General features: G+C 38.5%; 1 protein-coding gene across 4 annotated transcripts in view; it reads right to left on the reverse strand.

Annotated features, from left to right (window-relative positions):
• Positions 1-24,749, reverse strand: part of VCAN (versican) — a 108,714-nt gene that overhangs the window by 9,219 nt on the left and 74,746 nt on the right. For all 4 annotated transcript variants that reach the window (XM_049794532.1, XM_049794533.1, XM_049794530.1 and 1 more), the window contains 5 exons: positions 19,068-24,515; positions 16,797-16,910; positions 13,430-13,543; positions 6,444-6,602; positions 5,597-5,679 (listed from right to left, as the gene is read on the reverse strand). In XM_049794532.1, coding sequence (XP_049650489.1) covers positions 5,597-5,679; positions 6,444-6,602; positions 13,430-13,543; positions 16,797-16,910; positions 19,068-24,515 — 5,918 coding nt within the window. The remainder of the gene's footprint in view (positions 1-5,596; positions 5,680-6,443; positions 6,603-13,429; positions 13,544-16,796; positions 16,911-19,067; positions 24,516-24,749) is intronic.

A 24,749-nucleotide genomic window follows, 5' to 3' on the forward strand; every position in this document is an offset into this window, starting at 1 on the left:
ACTATCACAGAAATGCTGGGAGAAAAGTCTACAGAAAAGTACAGGAAAAATTTTAATTCTGTAATTTTTTAAATGTAAACAGTTACATATAGCCATCTTCATTCCCATGTAGAATGTAAATCAGAGGAAAAAGAATGCTTTCCCATACCAAATGCCAACAGAACAGCCCTTTAACTACACTGCAATAGAAGAACAGCAGAGCTAATGAAACATGCTCTTTAAAATACTATATTATTTTCTTCTGCCTCTTCCATCTGTCAATGTAATCATACCTGAAATGTCTTGAGCAGAAATTGGCTTTATTTTAAGGAAGTAATGAATAATGAAGCTTTAAAAATGTTGGGGTGCTGTGAGTTCTCTGAACACACTTCAATACCTGCTCTCACTACCTTCACCTTTGAAACAAATTACCTGAAGTTAGGGACCAGGCAGATATGCCAAAGTTTGCAGCTTACAAATTCCCTTCCTACTGGCCCATGCTATCTCAGATGTTGCTGGTATTCCAAGTCCATGGTTGTGGCAGTGGCCCCTAATCTCCAGCTCTCACTGAACTTGCACCACGAGTGAGGATCTAGGTTTCCTGAAAGAGCATTCACTTTTTATGCTGTACTAACACAGCTGAAATCAACAATTTTCCCTTGATATAAAAAGGGAATGGTTGCTGCTGCCAAAGTGTTCTTCATGTGGCCCATCAGGTCCAGAACATGAATCCACCTCTACCAACCACTGGAAACACTGAAAAATTCTTTCTTTCAAAAACAGAAAAAAGAAAAGAGAACAGAGAGACAGAGCAGGAACACACTGTAGATGAGAAAAGATAGCTTCCTGTCATACAGATACAGTACATAAAATCAGAACAAATCAGATTCATATGGATGGTCAGTAGTGGATTCCACAGTTTAGTATAATTATAGCTTATTTTGTTCTGCTTGTTGAACAAGGTAGCCTAAGCTTAGCCAAGGAGCTTCTTTGAAGACATTCTCTGACCTTAGCCAATAAGCTCCCAATTTGTTTTTTTAAAGATATTGCAAAAAAGACAAATGTAAGCAAATTGTCCTGGACAATAAAATACAATATAATGAAATATCAGTTACCTGGAAAGTAATTTCTTTATGGAAAAGTAGCACGTGGACTGACAATTAAACTTAAGGGCATGAGAGGTATGACCCAACTACTTCAATCATGTTATTTTGCACTTTTCAAGCTCAGTATGTGTTTGAGATGTAGTGGGTACAGCATGCTGAAAAGGTATCTTTTTACTGGGAGATGATGAGACTTTACCTACACAACCCAATCTATTGCATAAGATTATGACATTTTGCCTGAAAAGCAGGAAACTGCTGAGCAGTTTTACATTAAAAAAAACTTCACGGTTAAGAAATAAGCCTGCAAAAATCCCCTGAAAGCACACAGATAACTATGCATCAAACACTTCAGTGAGGTAGATCAAAAAGCCTCCCCAAGTTTTGTTTGCAAGAACAGAGCCTATAATACTATGATTTAGGAATGTGCCCATTTCTATTTTGTTAGGATAATTTTCCTTGTCTTAAAAGCTCTTGTTATGGAAAACAGGTAGACTCAATACAGATATGGACAAATGTCATGTGGACCAAAAAGTTTTAAGTACTATTCCTTGCTTTCTCACTGAATCAGACTGTACTTGCTTTGCTATTCAAGACATCAACATTTTCCTTGAAGAACTCTGAGAATCAGAGCATGTATTTACAAGATCACACTTCATTTATTCCAATACTTGTTTACTGGCATTATTTTTGCAAGTTAAACAGAAATTCCAGTTGATATCTGAAAAACATGCACAGGAATAGAGGGGCTTTTTTGACTGCTGCTCTTTTTGATGAATTGCTAGCAGCCAGTATTTTCTATAGGAGTTAAAAAAAGAATGGCAAGATATCTAAATAGGCTGACTATACTTACTCCACTACTAGGCCCCTAAATAATTGCCCCTGTTTTCAGTAGGGCTGTGGGCCTGTCAAGGGTATTCTAGGTTCAGTGTAGGTTTCCTAATAAGAACCTTAATTCTATATGCTCACTTTTTAAAAATCTTGGTTACTTTGTCCCACGCACCTTAAAAAACAAACCAACCTCCCATCCCAGTGAAGGATCATGAACTGATCTCACCCGGACACTGCACAGAAAACTGAATGGCCCTCGCTTATTTGATTGGCAAAACTATGATCCACTGATTGATGAGGTAAGGAAAATTCCCACAACCTCATCTGAGAATTTAAGCTTTCTCACATTACTACGCCAATCGCAAAGGTGAGTTTATCACCCTCATCTCACATGGAGAGACAAGAATTGTGCTCAAAAAAAGCCCCCCTGTATTTTGGTAGCCAATGGAAGTCAGAGAGCACAAGATTTATATGGCAGTGCTGCATATGGCTATGATGTCCACAAAAAATAGCTAAGGGTAGGCATGTGTATTTAATAGTTCACTGTAGTTAGAAACAAAGTGCAGTGCACTTGGAAGTACGCTTGTTGGTTTTCACTAAGGAACTCATGTACGTGCTTTGTCCAGCTATCATTTTTAATGGTGACTGGCACTTAGCTTCAGCTTAAAAAACTGGAAAAACACAATTTGGCATGAGCTGAAAATGTCAAAAAATGGCTGATTTCCTTCCATTGAACTCATTGGTTGAAATACCTTTTAGATGCAAAGAAAAAAAAAGGTATTTGATCCTTTTTCCAGAAATTGCTAATAAAATACATGCCAACACCTGGCAAAAGAGTTCCTTTCAACATACTGAGTATTTAAGTTGTGGGTTTCCTTATATCCTTGGAAAATGAGTACCAAAGTAATTCAAACTTATTCCATAATCTCCCATCGTAGAGCCTGTGGTTCAATGATTCCCAATTCTAGGGGCTTTTTTTTGGTTCAGAAAGAAAACTCATGTGAAAGAGAAATCACTAAAATATATCACAGCTATTTCATCTGGGCAGTACTGGGTCAACTGCAGCACTGCACCAACAATTCCATCCACAATATGTCTTGCTGTTGCTGTTCATTTGCTTTTTCTTTTAAGTCTACCAAGCATCAGAACTTTTTTTTTTTAATCCAAAACCTAATAAAATCATGTAAGCATGTTTTTCAAATTAAACCAGGCTGTTATTGGCAGAAAATTCAAACAAGTATCAAAATAAAGATGAATGTATGTCAATTGTAGATGCACAGTCTATCTAAGAGCTGGAGTGACTTTTCTGATAGTATATCCAAGAAAACTCTTATATCAGAGGAATCCTCACCAGATTTGAGAAATTGTCCTTTATGCCAGAAGTGTTGAATAGAACTGTAGATAGATAATATTGTCTTGGAGAAAGCATGGAGCTGGACAACAAAGCTAGAAACAGCTGAATTACAGATGCACCCTGATACGTAAAACACAAGAAGGCTATTTATATTTTGGCTATATGCAAGAGCTAGCTCTTATCTCAGAACTCATGTTAGAACCTGAGTGTTGATGTAATAATGCTGATTTTTATGATCATAAATTATATTAATGCATTTAACACTATCATGACTGCTGTTCACCTGCAAATATATAAATGAAGTAATTTTTTGATTTAGTATTCAAATTCATTGGAATTTTAAGACATTCATCAGGGAAATACATTTGATTCATGTATTTAATTATGTTATTGTTCCTATTAATTACTAGAAAAGAAGAGTGATTAGAAAGTAAGAAAAATAAGTTAAAAACTAGGGAAAAGGAGCAAATGATGAAGCTGCTCAGAACCATGGTACCCAGAAACCATATGGAATAAGTTATGAGGGAAACCTATTGAAGCAATGAACATAAATGATTTCAAGAGACACCTAAATTGTTTCTGAAGGAAGAGACAGAGGGAAGTTGTTAAAAAGAAAAGAAAAATAAAGTGGAAAAAAGATCAATAAAAAGATAAATCTGTTGGGCAGATGGTCTTATTCTGTTCCTAGGATATCTTTGTTTCTTAAAATTGAAAATTAAAGTAAAAATGTAATACCACATTTGCCCAGTAGCCTGAAATAAAGAAAGAGAATCTCAGCCCCAATTTTAATTTCCTTGAATTCATCATTCAGTGACATACCAAACTTGTCTTTGGAATATATAAGTGTATATCTTGGTTTACACTTCCTAGTGTTAGATGGGCTGCCCCCTCAGGCACTACATTTATGCCCAAATTTATCTCACCTAACTTTAGATCCCTTAGTAAAGTGTAAGATCCTTGACCAGCCACTGCAGACAGCCTGGACCACCCCTGAGATCCAACCAACCTGAAACAACCTCAGAGGGTGCCTGTTACCGTCAGTGAGGTGTAAGAAGCCACATCAGGAGACAGAGAATGAACTCACCCAGAATGAGTAAAGTTCAAGGCCATGGCACATCTTGTGCGCCCAAAAATACATGAGGACAGGCGAGAGAAAAAGATGAAATGAAACCCTTCTGCTTACATTCTGCAAGACTTTGTGGCTCCGAGCACAAATGGGTGCATTGGTACCACTGCAGATACACTGAGCAATCAGTCAGGAAACAAAACGTTTCATTATCTTTTTCTTACTCCCTGTGCTGTCACCTGCCACACATGGCAGTTTCCCCAAGAAATGGCTGATTTACAAGTCATTTTAGAGGATTTTAAACCTCTAGTTATTTAATGAAATGGTAATAAATGAAACCTGCTTTGCCCCGGGTGTCTTTCTACATAAGTTGTAGCCACATGGTATGCAGCAATGATCATTGCATGCATGTGTGAGCATGTGCATACATGTGTCCAGATGCTTTCTGCTTTAAGAATTCACAACTGGAAAGGAAAATAATAAGCATAACCAGTTTGGGGTTTTTTAATGTAATGTTCTTCAATAGGTGTTAAACAGCAATAAATCACCTGTCCCTTCTACAAGAGACTGTTTCAAATTGGAAAGAGCTCAATCATTTCCTGTATCCATTAGGTCTTTGATTTAGGTTAGTTAAATGTAGGTAGAGAGTGTTCTCCCTCTCCTTCTGCTGATTTTCCTTCTTGTTTTAAGGCAATAGAGGTATCAACAGCATCTTAAAATTTTATGGACAGATTATTGGTTACAGGCCTCCTGAACCATCTAAGGATCACTGCTTCTCTATCCTAGCTGTAGAGCTGCCATACAGACTAGAAGCAATCTCCAACAACACTTTCGAGGCTCCTTTGTGCACTCTCACAGATCCAGCGAACACAAGAGCTTGAATGCCATGTTCTCACCCCAAAAATGCATTCTGCTTCATATACAGAAGGGAGAGGAGAACTGCCACATGTGTGCTTGTGTAAGACCAGAAGAGAACAAACCAGCTCCTGCAGAGACCCTTAAATTACAGTCTTAGACTTTTTGAGTTCTTCTGTTTGGAAGCTTTGAGAGCTCCCACATATACAATAAAAAGAACTAAGAATAAGATTTTAGAACTACACCACAAAATAGTAGTTATCCCAAAACAAGAGTTTGCTGGCTGTTTGCATGGGTGCATATTTAGTGACTACATCTTTTCACGAAGCTTCCCTCATTGGTGGTGGGAATTTGATAAGCCACCACAAAAAGAAATGAATGAGTGATTTCATTTCAAAGGCATCTTACCAGTGGGCTACCATCAGTCCAGCGGAAATCACGCTCAAACATCTTGTCATTGAGGCCAATCCACTGGTAGTCATGCCCAATACCTAAGGAACCAGAAGGATATTTTTATTAACCTTCCCATAAATGGAAGAGATTTCACCAAAGAAAATAAGAAGAATTTGCACAGACTGAATCAGACATCCTGTTCTTAAGATTCTTCTACTCATTATGCAAACAACTATTTACAGGCTGGTTTTCAGCTTTTCGGTTTTAATTTGGGATGTCTATAAATACGCAGATTCTCAGCTACAGTTTTAAACAATCATGTCTCTTCCCTCCTGATGGTGTCTCCCAAAGAAAACAGATTAGTTTCTTATCTGAGAGCATATGATGGGGAGGAAAAAAAGCAAAAAAGATTAAAATAATAAAAGTATGTATTTTAATCTATGTTTTTAAAGTTTTGATTAGGCTGTGACCAGTGTTGTCTAAATTGGGTAACACAACATACAGGAACTATTTCTTTATGCCTACCTAACATAATATATGGGGGCTTGGTCGTTGATGTCAGGTGCACAAAAAATCTAACACCTCCAGAAAAAGGTGTTTCAGCAATTTCCAATGCCAAAAAACCAGTTCCCGTTCTCGTCCTCAAAAACAAAGTATTTGCTATGTAACAAATAATAACTTAATAGTTACAGGGAACTTGCATTCACTGCAGAAATAAACATGAAGAACACAAAGTGTGCCTTTTAAACATTCTAAAATTATATTTTAAGATGGAGATATAAAAGCTGAGTCAACAGGATATTTCACCAGCTTTGAACCCTCAGTGCCCACTCTTGCTTAGAGGAATCCTAACAGTACATACGGTTCACGAAGATCTGCTCCTCATGAGACAAGATGCTTGTCAAGTGTGCTCCCTGGAGACGGCATTCCCTTTCAGCTGTGTCCCACGTACGCCGATGGGCAAAGTATTTGTAGCACTGTCCTTGGAACTTGTGCCAGCCATAATCACAGGTCTCTGTGTCTGTGACAAAGAAATAAATCACATCTCTGTCAATGGGCATGAAACACAGGCATGTTTCATGCAAGCAGATAGATTTTCTTCAGGGCAGAAGTTCAAGGAGATACCCACCTGTTAAGCAGTACAAATGCAAACAATCAACACTCATCCTTGAGACCTCATTACATTTTCAGGTACTTCTGTTTACCCAGTACAAGCTGCAAAAATATTACTTATGTAAGGTGTATAATTGCAACTGGCAACTTTGTGAGCTTCCACTGGTCAAATTGTGCTGTATTTGGACAATCTCAGGAGGACATCTTCAGTCCATAACTCTTGATGAATGAAATGTCTGGATATTGGACTGCAGTTAGACTAAATTTCATCTCAGTTTTCTGAGTCTGTATGTGGGGATGGGAATTTTTACTTGCAAGGACAAACAGTTCTTTGAGTGACTGTTCTGAATTACCTTGGTTTGGAGGAAACAAATAACTGAAAATAATATGAAGGAAAGTGCTTTTGATTGTTCAGTCCACAGATGAAAAGCTGAAGTATTATCTTTCTGAACTTACCCCTCCAAATCCTCCTCTAAAACCCATCTTCCTTGACAAAGTCTAACTTAATAAACTTTAGGCATCAGTTTCTAAGGAAGGCTGTAAAACTGAAATACAAAATAATGAAATGCACATTGTCTGTGCTTGTATGAGGGATGGTACTGATAAGAATGCATAATAGACAGAAGTTTACATCAGCCAGTATATCCTTCCATCTAAAGAGAAATAAATAAACACAAGCCCTGGAACAGTAACAATCCATGGACTTGGCATTAATTATTTTGTCAAGGTTAGGCAGCTGTAAACAGAACAGATAGCAAGAACCAACAAAGTTTGCGTTCCAAGTTTGCTTCTGCATCAACACTGCAGGAACAAATCACAGACAAAAATCAGTATTAATAAGATTGGACTAACAAATATGATGCTTGAATGTGTCTGAGCTGTGCTTGATGATCGGAAGAACTTGCCACTGAGAAGAGTTTTAGGAAGGAATGGGAGAAATAATAGGGAAAACTCAGACTGTTTTGTGTTACGGCAGATGAAATGGCATCATAAAGGACACTTCAGCACAAGATTACAGCTTGTTCTGACTACAGCCAGTTCCAGCTATCTAAGTACATAATGGCTCACCCTGAAAGAGCTCAGCTGCAGGATGTTGAAGAACTGAAACACAAAGTTTGGCCTTCCCCACCCCACCCACCAAACAGAAATTTGCCACTTCCCACCAAATTTTACCAACCCCTAAACAAATCTGCCTGAAAGCAACTGTCTGGCATTTCCAAAGGTATAGATATGTTCTGGGTATGAAATTGGATTTATATTCACTGAGCCAATATAGTCAATAGTCAATAACATGCTTTGGCCAAAGGGGATCTTTTTGCATTAGTACAGAAAAAGCCAGATATTACAGTATATGCTAACGACATACAACTGCAAATTCTTTAAGTATGATATTTCTTAGGTTTGAACAGCTACGACCTGAAAGACAACTGTGGAATAATTTTTTCACAACAGAAGGCTGTTTCTTAATTCATAGCAGGAAAAGGCCATTCACATCCTGAAGCACCAAAATGTCTATTTTTTAAAAAAAGTATTTAAATCTTCCAAGATAAAAACTAGAGTTTACACATACATAAATGGATTTAAATGTGCAAACATATCACTTCGGAGGTTTATCAGAATTTCTCTGACAATTCCTGGCAACACTGATAACAGAGCTGTCATTGTCTTAGGAGTATGCTATCAAAATAATTTTCTAAAAGTCATCACTACAGACATAAATCTACCCAACACAAAGGCTTACACTGATTACGCCTCTTCTATTTTCAACAGGTTAAGCTGTAGAAAACTGCTTGTGCCTTGTGTAATCCCAGCTATGAAAAAGGAATGTAATCTATACTACCAACTTGTTAGTTTTTTATCTTTTCCCTCTTTGTATTCTGTATGAGGACCAGGCTGCAGATACAGCTTTAATCTCTGGCATCTAGGCCATTTTAAAGTTTAGTCTGCCTTTGGCTTTCTAGAATATTTGTTTAACCACACAATGCTGACTAACAGTGCTATGTCCTTTGTGAAGGCACTTAAGATTTTATTATTCATCTTGTTCAGGTACACCCTTGTCCCACAGGAAAGAAGTCAGATAATAACAATCAGCATTGCATGCTGAGAAAATTGTGGCCAGAGAGCATTTCCAGGCTATTCTAATCAAGCCTTTTCTGGCCTCTGCTAGGGAAGAAGTGCACGATTTAAGAGAAGATCTGCTGAAAGGCACATGGAGGAGGCAAAGATGCTTGAAAACACAAAACCTGGAAGACTGGGTTTAAAGAATGAGCAATAATGGCCTGAGCATGAATCATAAATAACAAAATTTCTTGTCGTAAGGTAGAGGGCGCGGAACAGTGACATAGGTACTCTTAGTTGAAATGCCTGCACTGCCGTGCACATAAAACTCCCTCTTATCCAAAATGGCATGTTTTTTTCCAAAAGGGAAAAGTTGAATAACTTCTTCTGCACCTGTTTGTAGCCCAAATCTACAAAGAGAGAAAGAGACATGGATGATGACTATAAAATACGTATGATTTTTAGAATGGGAAAGAGAAGATTTGGGTTTTGGTTTGGATTTGGGGGGGGGGGGGGGTTGAGAGAAGAAGTTAATGAGAAGAGGGGAGAAAGGAATGTGGAAATGGAGAGTCAGAAGGCTAGAGGATGAAAAATGCAAACCACGCAAGTAAAAATGTAGGGACTGTTCTGTCTCTGCAGTGTTTTGTCCTGAGTGTGTGTATCTTACTACATTAAAAAAGCTGAAAGGGTGACACAAAGATAAGGCCTCCATATAGGTATAAGTTATTAATGCCTTTACTGAACCAGTAAAGTCTAATTGCAGGTGGCTGTACATTTTCTGACCCAATCACCTGTGAGCAAAGTATGTGCAAGCACTTATTGGATACAATACTCCATGTTCATTGTATACTTATCCAGGGAGGTAATCACAGCTTTCTGTAACCTTATTCCAGAATGTGATGGAAAGACTGAAACACTGCTTGCCATATTTATGGTGTTTTAAAAGTTGTCTCACTAGACTTAAGATTTATGACAATTTACAGGCCTTTTCAGTGATGTGTGCAAGATGTTACTTACACAGCTTCTGTTCTCTGTAACTGCAATTGTATATGTATACCAACATCTCTAAACTCTGCATTTAAAAAAAAAGTTCTCTGTAGGTTTAATACATAGATAGCTACCGCTTTTTCAACAGCTGCAATAAGCTGCTGACAATAGGTGCCTTGTCTTTAAAGAAATTCCATAAGAGGCTTAAAGAAAATAAAGAAACACAGGTACTAAAATATAATGAGAGTTTTACTCAGCTGTGAATTTTATCTGTTACTGCCTGCCTTCAGCTAATGAACAAAAGTCTGAGGCCCATTAGCCCACACATCTTGAGGAGAAACCATTTCTCTGGTAAACATTCAAAATAATCTCTTCTCAGCTGAAAGACATCAGTTAGAGACCATCTGTTTTCAGAAAGTATCTTTGCACTGATCCCTTCTCAAATACTTCCATCCCAAGCTACCAAGCCCTGGGAACAAAGTGAATCAAATGAGACCAGAGTAGTCACAGACATTTAAACAATGAAATTGGGTTATAAAAAAACATTGTTCCTGATATGATGATTAAAAAACCCAGTTGTTTTATTTTCAGAACCTGGAAGGCAACAGCTGGTTTTATTATCCCAAGGAGGCACATCCCGTAACAAACAGATATATGCCGTTTTGGCACACAGGTCCATGCATGCAGCTGCATTTGGTAAACAGGCTAGCCTAGGTGCTCCTGCAGAGATCCTGCAGTGGAGAAATCCAAACCTTAAGTTTAAAACACAACACAATTCCTTGAAAGCAGGTAGACACCAGTTAGAATAGCAAAAGGAGAAAAAGAAAAGGAAGCAGAAAATTTAAATAGGTTCTTGTCCAGTCCTCATAAAGAACACTTATTCTTGAAATTGAGGTTCAAATTGCAAGTCTATCATTTTGTTGTTTCCCATGTAACTATTCGTGAAGGAAGGTACTCCTCACCACAAATACAGATGGCCAGATAATGCCACAACAGCCACAGACTTTCACACATCCCACTGGTCCCTGAGGACTACTCTCTACAGTTGGTTCCACCAGCCCAGTATGAAACAGGGTATCAAATAACCCTCCTCTCCTCTTTCCTCAAACATGGAGCTTGCAAAGCAACACTTCAGGCAACAAATTGGGAAGATCTGAGCTCTGGGCTCATTTATCTGGACATGGAGAGTACTCATAAGGGCTTTTCACAGCAGGATAACAATGGAAAGACTGATGGCTCCCCCAGGGTAAAACTCACATGAAGATCTACTGTAGCCTGCAGTCACCCTTTGATAAAGTGTTTTTGTCATATTTCTGCATTTTCAGAAGTGATGTTCAAAGGTCACCAAGTGGCATGCAGAATATGCATCTGTACTTTGAAAAGATACATGTTGTGGGCAAAAGAGAGTATTATCTAACAGAGTACTCCACTCACTTTTAATCTAGTCTGAACCAGAAGCGATGCTGGCTTACTGAGCCACCAATCTAGTTTAAAAAGGAAACAGCCTCAGCTGCTCTATTTCTAACATCAGACAACTTTAGCTCTCTTCAGGAAGAAGTTCCTGGGCTCAGATTGTCTGCTGAACTGTTTCCACCTGGCAAGAAAAACGGCTGTCAGGGAGCCAATTACAGCTCACTGAGTCTCAGGATTGATTTCCCTCACCCTAGGTTAGATCACCCTGAAGGCTCCTCTAACTTCTACCACCTGCCGGAGCTGCCTGATGTGCAGCTGCACTGTCCTCTGGTCACATCGCCTCCTAGCATTTGGGTGAAATTCTGAGCTCTAAGTTTTTTCTGTACCAGTGTCATGGGACAAGGACACGGTGGAGTTGTCTCCTACTTTGAGCTTCTTTTCCAGAGGCAATGTACACTCACTGCTTCCATTCCCTTCCACAGCATTTTGAATACTCAGCACCATGCCTAAGAAAGGCCTTCAGCCTGACTTTTTTCAAAGCTTTCTAAAATGAATAGTATATATTGGAGGGAAAAAAAAAACAGTAATGAAATATAATCTCGGTGTGCTCAACTCCACCTTTCCTGTGGTACCGAGGTACACATTCTGTCGTTCTGGCTGGTCTTTAAATCTAGTGAGGTCAGGACTGGTGCCTTGAAATAAAGCCTGCTTGCCAGACAAGTGTGTCTGAGTTGCCAACACAGTTTTATTTTGTCTGGTGGAGTGGAAATTTGGCACTAAATGCTTTTCCCAAGTCCCAAACCACTGCAGGACTTTAAGTGGAGGAAATTTAAATTCCAAAGCTGAGTGAGCAGGGCTCTGGTTCTGATTGACAAACTAGGAAATGTTCCCATTAACCACCTAAAATGTGCTCTCAGGTTGGTCATAAAAAGCAGCTCAAAGCTACCACGGTACTCAGAGCCACTCGCTACTATGGATTTGCTGCAATGAAGGGGAGGAGGAAGAGAGTGAGATTTATTTCTTTTGTTGTGAAAACACTGTCAACTTGTAATTTTGGAGAACAGATTCAGAAAGTCTTTTCAAATTGCAGGGTTAGCCAGACTACAGAAAAATTTAAACAGTGAAAAGTGCTGGAGCTGGTCAGTTTTGAGAGTTTTCAGCTCTGACAAACAAATCTGTATAGGTTGAGCTAGAAGAGTTTGCAAACTGCCTTTCACTGAAGATGAGAAACAAACAGGAAAATAACACAGTATTAATTAAACAAATACAAAGGCCTAGTTCATTCACCTGTGACCAAAACCATTCAGCTGAAGAAAAAGAAAAATATTTTCATAAGCTTTAGGAAGTACACCTTAAAACACCACTTATTTTTCCCATGGAAATGCCTTCATGAATTTTACTGACAAAACAGATTTTGTTACCCTATTCCTCCTCTTACATGCACATACTGAGTAAGCATCTTGCACTGTCAGTATTTCTTGTAAATACAGTGGGATTTCTTGCAAGCTATGTTCTAACAATTACGGAGACCTGGATGTTTAATCTCATTTCAGTTGTCCAGTTTAGAAAGCTTTTTACAACTTCTTTGTAATTGTGATCCTGCACCTACTATTCCTAAAATAATTACAGAACAAATCAGTTTGAAAATTCTGGGGTGAAGTTGTAAAGGCTATGGTTCCCAGTGGATGGGTAATCTGGCATGTTCAGTAGATTATTGCTACTTTCCAGCAATACTTGGAAGTTACTGGTTCTGATATGTCTCTCATACTGTATATAATTTTTTAGGACAGAAGCTTGGTCAGAGAGTAACTCTGTTCCCACTCATTAACCCATAAGCATCACTACAGTAATAAGAGAAACTCAGTATGTGTCTTCCCCATCATTTGCAAGCCAATATAAGCAGGCTGTACTTGCCTTGGAATCACCTGAAAACTATACAGCTGTTGTTATTTTGATACAGAAACTGCCCAATATATCAGTTTATATTTGGTACAGCAGTAATGTGACTTCTAGTCAGGTTAGCATGTGGATAGAGTTTGCTTTCATCCATCTGCAAAAGATCTGCAGATTTAACAAACAAGAAGTCCTGAGCCACAAATTATGGGAGTCTAACACACTCAAAAATTATAACCTCTCCTCATCGCTGATGACTTCCCACAGATTTTGACAGTTTCTTCCATCCTCTCAATTTTAGGAGGCTTTGCCTAGTTGCTCCAGAAGGGTCTTGAAATGGAAACAGATGACCTTGATCACCATAGATTAAAGAACACACCTTACCTTGTTCACAGAGAGCACCTACATAGCTTGGCAGACACAAGCAAGTAAAGGTATTGAGGCCATCTATACACGTGGCTCCATTCCGGCATGGGTTAGACTGGCATTCATCGATATCTACAACATACAGATAAAAGTGTTTTTAAAATCCACCCACCTCCTAGAAGGGAAATGTTCTTCAGCCTTAGTCATACTTATTACTAGGACCAGTTCAATCCAGAAGAATGAAGTATTGCAAAAGATCCAAATGACCAGTTTATTTGCATGGTAACTGATTTCACTACACACAACCTTCCTTTCTCTTTATCCAGACGCCAAGAAGCAGTTTCCTCAGGAAATGTGACATTACTGACCCACAATTTTATATCCTGCACTCTAACTCCTGAGTTAATTTCTAAAATCTAGACCTTCAATTCCTCATTTTGTAGCTGAGAAAGAAGTGATGCTGTGCAGTGTGTAGTATTTTCCTGTACTGGAAGAAAATTTGACTTAAGTGTGTGACCATGGCACAAAAAATTCTCATCAAGTATTGGAGACCTCAAATATCTTCACAAATCTCAAATATTGGAAATCTTATAATATACCATCAAACAGACTGCTAATTTCAGTCTGCAAAGCAGCATGCCCTAGCATCTTATTGGTTTGCATTTCTCATTTCATCCTTGTCTAATCTTATCAAGGTAAGGACAAAGCATCATAAAGACAATCTCACTAAATGACCAGTCAGATAGTAACATTCATAGTCATGCACAAGTTTACTGCTAAGCCTATGGTTCTAGAGTAAACAAATAACATTTCTCTCCCCTGCTCTTCTGGCTGCTAAAACACCTTGTCTTTGCCTTTTAAATTGGAGCACTAGTTCATTTAATACAATTATTTTGTGCATGTATTTGCACAGGTTATAAGCTATTATGTCTCCTTATAAAGATCATATGGTGTTTTCTAATGAGTGCTGTTCCTCTGAAACAATCACAGCATAAACTTCAATGCAGAGTTTGCAAACATCTTAGTCTGAAGTGAACTGCTGGTAGTGTTTGACTATTAAAGTATAAGAGAGAAGTTAAACACATCTACAAACCAACAAGCAGTTGTGCAAATCTAGGAATAATTGCTGCATCACCTGAAAGACTTTTTAAAGATACTTTTATTTAAATAATTACTTCTGTTCAAATTTTATGCTAGGTCTTATTTGTTCCAGTCATTTGGAAAGCTCTCAAATCAATGTTTTATGCCTCATATACAGACTATTCCTGAATCCAGGGCTAAAAATGCTGAGGTTTACTTTCTTAAGCACCACAGAACATATTTCTATACGGTGACTGGCCATGGAGTGTCCCACTCCAATTTGTTAATAAGCCACTAAGAGTTTTAGTGGGCAAGAAGTGGCCAGATTATTATTTTATAATCTGAAAAAAAGAGAGAAAATTATTATCTCTGACCTCTGGTTTGCAACCAGTCCATGCCATATTCCCTGACAAAGAAGAAGATTTAAGATGCAACATCTAAAACTTGATATCTACCAGCAGCAACCCACTAGGGAATTAGCAACTCATCAACATGAGCTAGGAAAGCAGACAAAAGCACTGGCTAATTATTTTTTTAATCATATACTGTCTTGCTGAACACAAATAAAACCATAGTAATCCTGACAATTGTGCTGCACTGATATCAACCTTTGGAGGGGGTTGGGTTTTTTCTCCCAAGCTATACATGATGAGTTCTTTAAACTAGGTTCGAAGGGGGTAAGGGATAAAACTAGGTGCACCAGACATGAGCCTGGGGGCAGCATGCCGATGCTAGGGGTGGATTCAATAACCCAGCTCAAATGCATCTATGCCAACACACGCAGCATGGGCAATAAACAGGAGAAGCTGGAAGCCATCATGCAGCAGGATAGATATGACTTAGTCGCCACCACGGAAACATGGTGGGATGACTCCCATGACTGGAGTGCTGCAATGGATGGCTACAAGCTCTTCAGAAGGGATAGGCAAGGTAGAAGAGGTGCTGGGGTGGCTCTCTGTGTTAGGGAATGTTTTGACTGTCCAGAGCTACATGATTCTGATGACAAGATGGAGTGCTTATGGGTGAGGATGAGAGGGAAAGCCAATAAGACAGATATTGTGCCAGGAGTCTGTTATAGACCACCCGACCAGGTTGAAGAGATGGATGAATCGTTCTACAAGTGGCTGGCAGTAGTCTCAGAATCATGTGCCCTTGTCCTTGTGGCGGACTTTAACTTTCCAGACATCCGCTGGAAATACAACACAGCAGTGACTAAAAAATCTAGGAGGTTCCTGGAAAAAAAGAAGAAAAAAAAAGAGAAAAAAAAAAAAAAAACAAAAAAGAGGAAATGGCCTCAAGTTGAGGCAAGGGAGATTTAGGTTAGATATTAGGAAAAATTTTGTTACTGAGAGGGTTGTCAAACATTGGAATGGGCTGCCCAGGGAAGTGGTTGAGTCACCATCCCTGGAGATATTCAAAAAGCGAATGGACAGGGTACTTCAGGACCTGGTTTAGTGGTCATGGTTAATGGTTGGACTCGATGATCCTGAAGGTGTTTTCCAACCTAAATGATTCTATGATTCTATGAGTTGAACTCATTTTAGTAACATTGCATGAGTTTTTTTCTTTCAGGTTTGGCAGGCAACTGTGTAACAGGAAAATCCATGGTTTTTATCAGGGAATGAAAGTTACAGATTTTCAAAAGCCTAAACCAGCTCTACACTAAACAGCCAAACTACCACTTCTATCGCACTTTGGCTTGCTGATGGAAGGAAAAGCTAGTTATTCTGAACTGTACTGGTGAGTCTCCTGAAGCTCCCAGTCATAGCAGGTAAACACAAATGTCACAGGCAGCTGAGGACCAAGAGGTCCTCAGCTAGAAGAGTTACCAAAATACAAACTTATACCAAAGATGTATACAATTATGATGATGAGTACAATTTTCTTGAAAAAATATCAAGCTGGCATTCAGTGCTCAGCTTCCCAGTCACATTCGGGATTAGTTTATTTTACCACTCTTTCAAATAATTACACAAAGCTCTTAAGAACTATCCCAAATATTAATGTTTATTTGGTTTTAGCTGATGTATTTATGAATTTAATGTTATGAATTCTAGGTCATATAGTTCATTTACAATTTTCTTAATGTTTGTGTACATACACATCTATGCACTTTACTGGGAGAGACAAAAGGGATAAGGGGACCTCCTTCATTTTATGGTTCTCAAGCAAGGCGTCATTGTAGAATTGTAGAATTTTTCAAATGTCTATGTATTCTTCAACTTCAAAACACACCACTTTTGCAGATCTTACATATGAAAACTTTATACTAGACTTAATCAGTATCTCTATGGCATCAGCTTACCTAATTCACACTGCTCGCCGTTGAAACCTGGTAAACATGTACAGATGTAAAATGAACCACGTGGATAACAGGTACCACCATTAAGGCAGGGATTGCTTTTGCATGGATCTTGGCCTGTTAAACAAGTAGAAAAAGAAAATTGACACTGTAGTTTAAAGGAAATGGTGTCTTTTTTATTTTTTGGAAGAAGAAATCTTTCTTCATTTCTGCATGGATGTTGCAGGCTTTACTGTAGTTACAGAAACTCTATGAACATAATAGACTACTGAGAATAAGATGGTTTTGTAAAATAGTAAAGCTTATTTTCAGGCATCACTATTTTCAACTTTAACAACAACATGGCATTTACTATGAACCAGTATAAATAATTTTCGGAATTATATATTTTCATGGCAATTTGTACTATATTTGGCAGTCATGATAGTCTATTGAGATTTAGTTTGCATGACATGATAATTAATTATAGCTGAAAACAGTTAAGCATATGCAAAATGAATGGAAAATGCTTTTTTTTTTTTTTTTTTTAAACAGGGTTAGTTTATGTAGAATGATTGGGTACACAGAACATACTGGCTGGCTGCTGTTGTTTGACTGTTTTACATTTGATCAACCAATGCCCACAGTCTTATTTCTTTGAAAGGTTGTTTTCAAACATGCATATTTCCTACCTGTGTTTCTTAAAAACAAGAATACTAATATAAGTACTGAATACATTCGTAACTGAACTAAACATTAAGATAAAAGCTTACCTGCTGTGAAATCCTCAGTTGTTATGGGAGTTATCAATTAACCAGCTTTTCCTGGCAGAGCTTTATGCCTTCTAGAGATGTTTATTTCAACTGAGTTCTGATACCTAGGTATCTGCATTTGATTTAATGCCTAGGAGCAATCACTCACACAAGTACACACTAGATAACCATTTCTAAGTATTAGCTTCTCAGAGTTAGAGGAAAATCATGAAGACAGTCCTTCTAGGATACAGGAAGAAAGCCCTGGCTTTGCGAACTTACAAAATGGGTAAAAGAGTTCTGTAACCTAAGTTAATTCAGAGACACGAGGAAAGTTTAGATTTTTTGTTATATTTTTCCAAAACATCTGACTATGGTTTATGAATTAAAAGATTAGTAACATCTATTTTACCCTTGCAAGTTAGACATTCAAAGAAGTCTTCCTAAAGCACCAAGTTCCCTATCTAGTCACTGGAAAGCAAAAGGTTCAGTTGAAAGCCTCCAGAAGAAAATCCCGTCTAGGTAAGATGGGATTGTAATTAATTGGGCAAGATCTTGCTTTGGAGGTTTTGAAAATAATCTGATCACCTCCACAAAATAGGGTGCATGTTTTAGGACTGCTTCACTGAAAGTCGCAACTGTAGGGCTATGCTAAGAACCTAATGAAGTTTATTATGCGTTTACTGTCTGTCCTCGTATGGACTAGGTATTTTCCCAGTAAACATTTTCAAATTGACACCTATCTGGATTATTTGAAGAAAAATAATAGAAAACCATACAAAATTAAGCCAGTTCAATTCTTTCCTCAGCTATATCTAAATAAAATATGAATTGAAGCGATGCTACTTGTACTGACCCTACCTGCATCATCTGTGTACTTGGTGAAATAGTGCCTAATAACCATTATGTAAAACAAAATACTGTGGCAAATTATGTCTAACAAAAAGATCTGTAATTTATGAGACAGACACTGTATCAACCAGTTAAAGCTACAGACAGGCTGAAAACATGAAGTCTCGGTTTTCTTTTGTCTGGAAAGTCATCTTGTAGCTTAAGAGAAGTTAATTTTTATAGAAAATTAGGATCCTATAATGCACACCGGATCTGCTAAGTCAACTGCAAAATGTTATAAAACAACCCTATCTATAAACCAATTGTATAAGTATTATCATCATGCCAACACAAGGAAAGCTATCAGACAAAATTATCTGTTGGAAATTGGAAAATTAAGTAATTACAGCTGAATTCTCTACCACAGTCAATGTTACCTTCCTGTCTTTTAGAACTGGCTGGTCACCTCAAGTCTGATCCAGAGCTCCATGATGCAAACACTCAGGAAAAGTCACTGAACTTGAGTTTTGGTACCCCCATTCTCCTTCACTTTGTAGAGGTTACAATCATGCTGACTTCAAAGCTTGAGGCTCATGAGTTCTGTTGTTACTTCATTCGGTGCTCTGATTGTCATACCTCTTATCAGAGTTAAGACACACATTTACAAGTACCATAACAAACATATAAGACAGTGATCATATTTGGAAGTTACCTGGAATTTGCACTGCTGTGCCTTCAACTGAACCCACACTGGTGCCAATCAGGAAATCTGATCCATTAGTGACTTCCGGAAGGGAAAATGATGAAGTTACAAGTTCAATAGTATTTGGCTCCTTAGAGCTTATCGTTGACTGCTTATTTTGATATGGGCTGTTTCCAGGGGCAGTGCCATTTGTTGCAATGTTAGAAGAAATTGTTGTGATCTCCTCTCGACCAAACAAAGCTGATTGTGTTTCCATGCTTCTATCCAAAGGTTGTGAAGATGAAGCTGGCATTGTAAATGCTTCCTGGTCAGGTTGAAATACTTCATTTTCAATAGTATTGGGTGAATCTGAAACAGGTGTGGAAAAAAGCCGTGGGATCTCTCTCTCGGTACTCCTGTCACCTTCGTGATGGGCGTTGTTCACTGTCCCTGAGGAAGCTTCAACGTCTATTGTGCTAACTTCCGGAACATCTGTGCTCACTCTTTCTCCAAAATTCAGAAAAGCAGTAGGCAAGACATGTATTGATGGAGAATCTCCAGAAACAGTAGCTTCTTCCTCAACAGCCAAATCAGTTACAGTTACAGTCTCCTCCGTTCTGTCTGTTACAACTCTATTAATGTGAGGAGTACTTTCAGTAGTTGTACTTTCTGAAACAGGCTTGGGAGAAAACTCCAGCAGAGAAGACTCTGTTCTGTCGAGAAGGTCTGTAGTGGGTGGTTTATATGTTGCCGCAATATCAGAACTAACCTCTCTGAAGGTACCTTCTGATGAATGATCGGACTGATCTGAATCCTTTGATGATGATGTACTTGGAATGATTACCTCAGGATACTCAGATACTCCATTAACTAACTGAACAGTTACTGAGGATTTAGGAGTTTGAGGTACAGAAGAAAAGCTCACTGAATCTGTTCCTTCATACTCTGCTGATGCCGATTTTGTGTTTGTGTATACTGTAGGATGCTTTTCTTCATTCTTGCTAGATGATACAGTTGTTAGTTGGGTCGTACGCTGTGTGGTGACAACACTTACATCAAGCATGTCAGTTGTCAAAGACTTTTCTGTCTCAGTAGTTAAAACTGGTGTAAGAGAAGGAACCACAGGCTGCTTATCATACAGTTCTTCTTGGCCCATTCCAGAAAAGCCAGAGACAGACATTGTTTCACTTTGATCTTCTATTACTTGGTTGTTTGCTGAAGTATTCAGCTCATAAGTGTCTTCTGTTGTGCTTGTTACAACATGTTTAGACTCATGAGGCACATGAGGGCTTGCTAGTGATGGTACTGTAGGAAGGAAAATGCCCAGTTCAGAGAGTTCGGTAGTGATAAGAGTGTCTGTTGCAAACTTCATGGCATTCCCTGAACCCAAATCCTTGTCATCTGATTTTGGTCTGTAGCCAGCTGTTACAGATTCACTACTTGGCTGACTGGAAGTAGCCAAAGAAAGGCTATCACTAGATCCAAGTGTCTTCTCTTTGGTTATGGAAAATTTAGGTGTTGATTCATCTCTCTTCCCTTCAGATGTCATGCTGTCATCACTGCTGTATGTTGATTGTATGACAGGATTTGGCATTGTCTGCACACTTATTATATCTTCAGGCATTGATTTTGAATGATCCATATCTATAATCGTTGTTTCTTCTGATGGGATCTGAAGTCGTTCTTCAATTAGTGTAATATCACCATAAACAGAAACATTCAATATAACACTTCTTTTATCATCAATCACGGGAATAATTTTCTCATATATCCCAGTATCACTTGTTAGTTCTTCTGATGTAGCTGTCTTTGGTTGAACAGCAGATGGATTTGCCACAATCTCTTTTTCTTCTGTAAAAAGGGATGCTAGTCCTGTGATCACAGTCTGTGATCCATCTATCGGTGTCTCTGTTGTCACTTTTGACATAGGGGGTATTGGCAAATGAGTAATCATATCAGGAGAAGATGAATCCAAAACACCAGCCCAGCCAGATCCTTCTCCAGAGCTTTCAGGTAATACTCTGGCTGGCATTTTTGTTGTTGAAGTGACAAGCGATTCCTTTGTTTCCAGATCAGGAGTTCTAGTCAGTATTACAGAAACAGGAGTTATTCCATCTTTAATCAGCAAATGTGAAGTTTCCTCTTGAGAAACAGCTTTAGAAGTAGCTGTTGTCCTATCTGTTTCATTTTCTCCTCCCCTATAGTTAGTTTCCTTACTGTGAGGTTCTTCAATTGCAACAAAATAATGTGTCATCTCTTTAGAGCTGAAGCTCTTGGAACTCTCTTCTGCTAAATCTGGAGAACTGGTGATCACTGAGCTCAGGAACTGGTCTTCTGTTTCTGGCAGCAACTCAGTTACAGCATTTGTAACATCTCTAGTAACTTCAGCATTTGGTTCAGTACTTCCTCTTTTAAAGTCTTGTGTCTTGTCAGTTGAAAGTTTGGGTCCCATACTTGCAGAATAAGAAGTTGGAGGACTTGAAGTACTCATGACTTCTTCAACAGCCAATGGCACTCCAGAAGGAATAACAGCAAGGTCATCTCCCGATCCTTGTCCTGAAAATAATGGATCACTGATGACCTCATAATTTGTTAGCTTTTCTTCTTCAGGTGTCAGTGATCTGGGAATATCTCTTGTAGGGAAAATATTTTGTACCAACTCCTCCTCTTGCTCTGTATCTGTAACTGGAGAGCTTATGTATTTCCTTTCAATCTTTACAGACTCAGTTACTCTGTCATCATTAAATGGCAAAAGTATTTTTTTAAGAGATTCCGTTTCTAATTCCTTTTCTTCTGAATGTGGACTGACAGTCGTAACATTTGGAAATCCCAGATGTTCATGGTTAGCCAGTGTACTTTTAAAGAATGGGTCTGTTGTTGTTTCTTCAGAAGATTCTATAGCTTTTGGTGAAATTTCCCCTGGCCTGTCTTCCCCAGAATGTATATCTTCCACCAAAGGAATCTTTGTAGAAAAAGCACTCACTGTCAGTTCATCAGTTGTTTTCTCTTCCATTCTTATGTCAGTTACAGTTCCCATTGTGGTTACTTCATGTTCAGTACCCATGACTAGCTCATCAGGTTCGGTAGTAAAGGCATGATCCATAGACGGTGGGCTGACAACTTTTTCGTCATATTTCTCTTGTGTTTCTGGTCTCCCAGTGGGTGAAACTGCTGTTTTTGCAAATGATTCAATGAATGTGTCTGCTCCTCCAGATCCCTGGTCAATAAATGAGAAATTAATTCCAAGTATTTCTTCAGTAGGTCCATTAGACATTAGTTTTGTGGTGCTGCTGTCACCTTTGAATTCTTCTCCAGAGCCATGTTCAATCAGAAGAATCTTGCCTAATGAGACAGTTGAAGAACCAACTTTTGAATTTTTGCTTTCTGTAGGTTCAGCTACTGCTTTTATACTGCCAGTACCATGTATCACCATGATGTCATGAGGGCTGTTACTAACTACTGATTCTGGAGATGATGTGACCTCATTTGTTTCTAAATCTTCAGTTTTAACTCCTGGTGCAACATGAGGTATTATCTCTTTTCTAGAACCAGGACTAGTTTTTACTACAGGAGGAGTTGTGTAAGTTGGTTCTGTTTCTTGATTTTTTTCTCCTGGGTTTCCCGTACTAAACACATCCCAGGACATCTGACTTGCTACTCCAGGCTCCTTTGTTAAGCCATCTGACTCAGTACTTGAAACTGATATTGCTGATTCATCTGTTCTTGCATGTTCTTCATAGTCTGTTGTTGCATTCTTCAGTGAGGCATGATCTGTGCTGTAAACTTTTCCTTCATGCTTTTCTGTTTGTGTTTCAGTGACAGGCCTTAATGGAACTGAAGTCAAAGTAGCAGACTCAATGGTAACATCTATGTCTCCAGAACCTGGATCAATAAACGGGGAGTCAGTACTTACCACTTTTCTTGTGGGACCCCCCGAAAATATGTCTGCTGGTTCTTCTGCTGATCCTTCATTTATAAAAAACTTCTTCTCTCTCAAGAGAGGAATGGTAGTGACCTTTTTGATTTCAGAACTTATTGTACCTGTTACCAGTACTGTTCTTCTGAATGGGGTGGGCTCTTGACTTCCAGTTCTGACTTCACTAGTAGTGCTCCCAAGTTCACTCAACTCCAAATTTCCTGCTGCAGCAGTAGCTGAATTTTCCTGACTTGAATAAACAGGGGTTTGCATTTCTTTTTCATCTTCAATATTCTTTTCAGTTACAAAAGAGCTGGCAACTACTTTCTCCGTAATAAAGTCAGACACAGAATTGGTGGCAACAGTTACTTCAGAACTCTGATCAAAAGCAGAATAAAGTGTGCTTATTCCTCTGGGCAAAGCAGAGGTGATTTCTGAAATGGTTACAGAAGTTTCTGTTGGCAGTACTGTGCCAGAGCCCAAAGAAATATCTTGCATTGAAAGTGTTTTTGTTACTTTTTCTGTTGTCATGGCTGAAGTTACGGTGATGTCCTCTTCGACATCTCCAGAGCCTTCTAGAACTCTAAAAGAAGAAGCACTCATCTCAGGCTTTGCTGTATGACTACTTGTTTCCAGAAGATTTTCAACAGAGGAATTTGCATTAAGTTTAATAGTTGATTTATAATGATCTGAAGTAGTGGTTGCCTCTTCTGGAATAAGGTCTTTCACACCTATGCCTACTGTAGCAGTAGGAAAAACTGCATCCAGAGAAGCAGTTACAGCAAAACTTTCCACCGTAAATGCATCAGGAGCAGAAGTTACACCAGAATTCTTTTCATCATCTTCCTTTCCTGACATTGTCACAATTTCTGAGAAGACAGAACTGGACAAATCAGATTCAGTAGAGCTATCTCCAGAAGATTCGTTAGTAATCAAAACCAAGTTTTTTGCATCTTTAGTAGAGGTCTCCTCAGTTCCATCCCATGTTATGGTCTCTTTATCTTTTTGCAGTGACTGCTCATATGAAGAAGTAATGGCTATTGATTTATCTGTTGCGGCAACTTCTGACTCACCACTATAAACAGGTTCTAACATTGCAACATCTGCTGTTGGCTGTGTAACTTCAAACGCCCCTATTAATTCTCCAGCTTTGCTTGGTTGCATAGTACCAGAAGCTTCAGTTTCAGGTATTATAAATGTGTTTGTTTCATTGATTTGAGAAAATGTTACATTTTTTGAATGTGCAACACTTTCAATTTGGTCACTTCTCGCTTCCTCAGCTTTTGTGCTCTTAGGTGCACTAGTAACTTGCTGCTTTCCATTGATGAACTGCAAAGCTGGAGGAGTTGTAACGTCAGTAGTATTTTCACAGTCTTCCTCTTCTTCAAACTGTACAAAGTCTGGAAAGAAAGGATCCAATATTATATATTCAGATGAATCCTGCACAGAGTCTGAAGTACAGGGTTCAGTCTGAGCTGATTCTGCATCAATGTGGGGTTCATCTATTGCATGAGGAAGCATGTGGCGACTGAACAGATCCAAAAATTCATTCACCGGATGATCTGCAAAAAAAAGAGAGCTTTTCATAATCCCTAAGTGACAGCGATGGTTGCGCATTATAGTAGACATATGAAGTACAAGAAATCCATAGGAGAAAAAAAAAACAACAAAAAATCAAAACTAACATAGTAAATTCAGTGTGTTCTATTGACACAAAGTTAAATGCTGCCACCGTGTTTGTCCTTTTAGTTGAAGCCTTTATTATGTAATGCTGTCGATTGCCAGGCATGTTTAGT

This window comes from Accipiter gentilis, chromosome Z, assembly GCF_929443795.1.
Source record: "Accipiter gentilis chromosome Z, bAccGen1.1, whole genome shotgun sequence".
NCBI lineage: Eukaryota > Metazoa > Chordata > Aves > Accipitriformes > Accipitridae > Astur > Astur gentilis.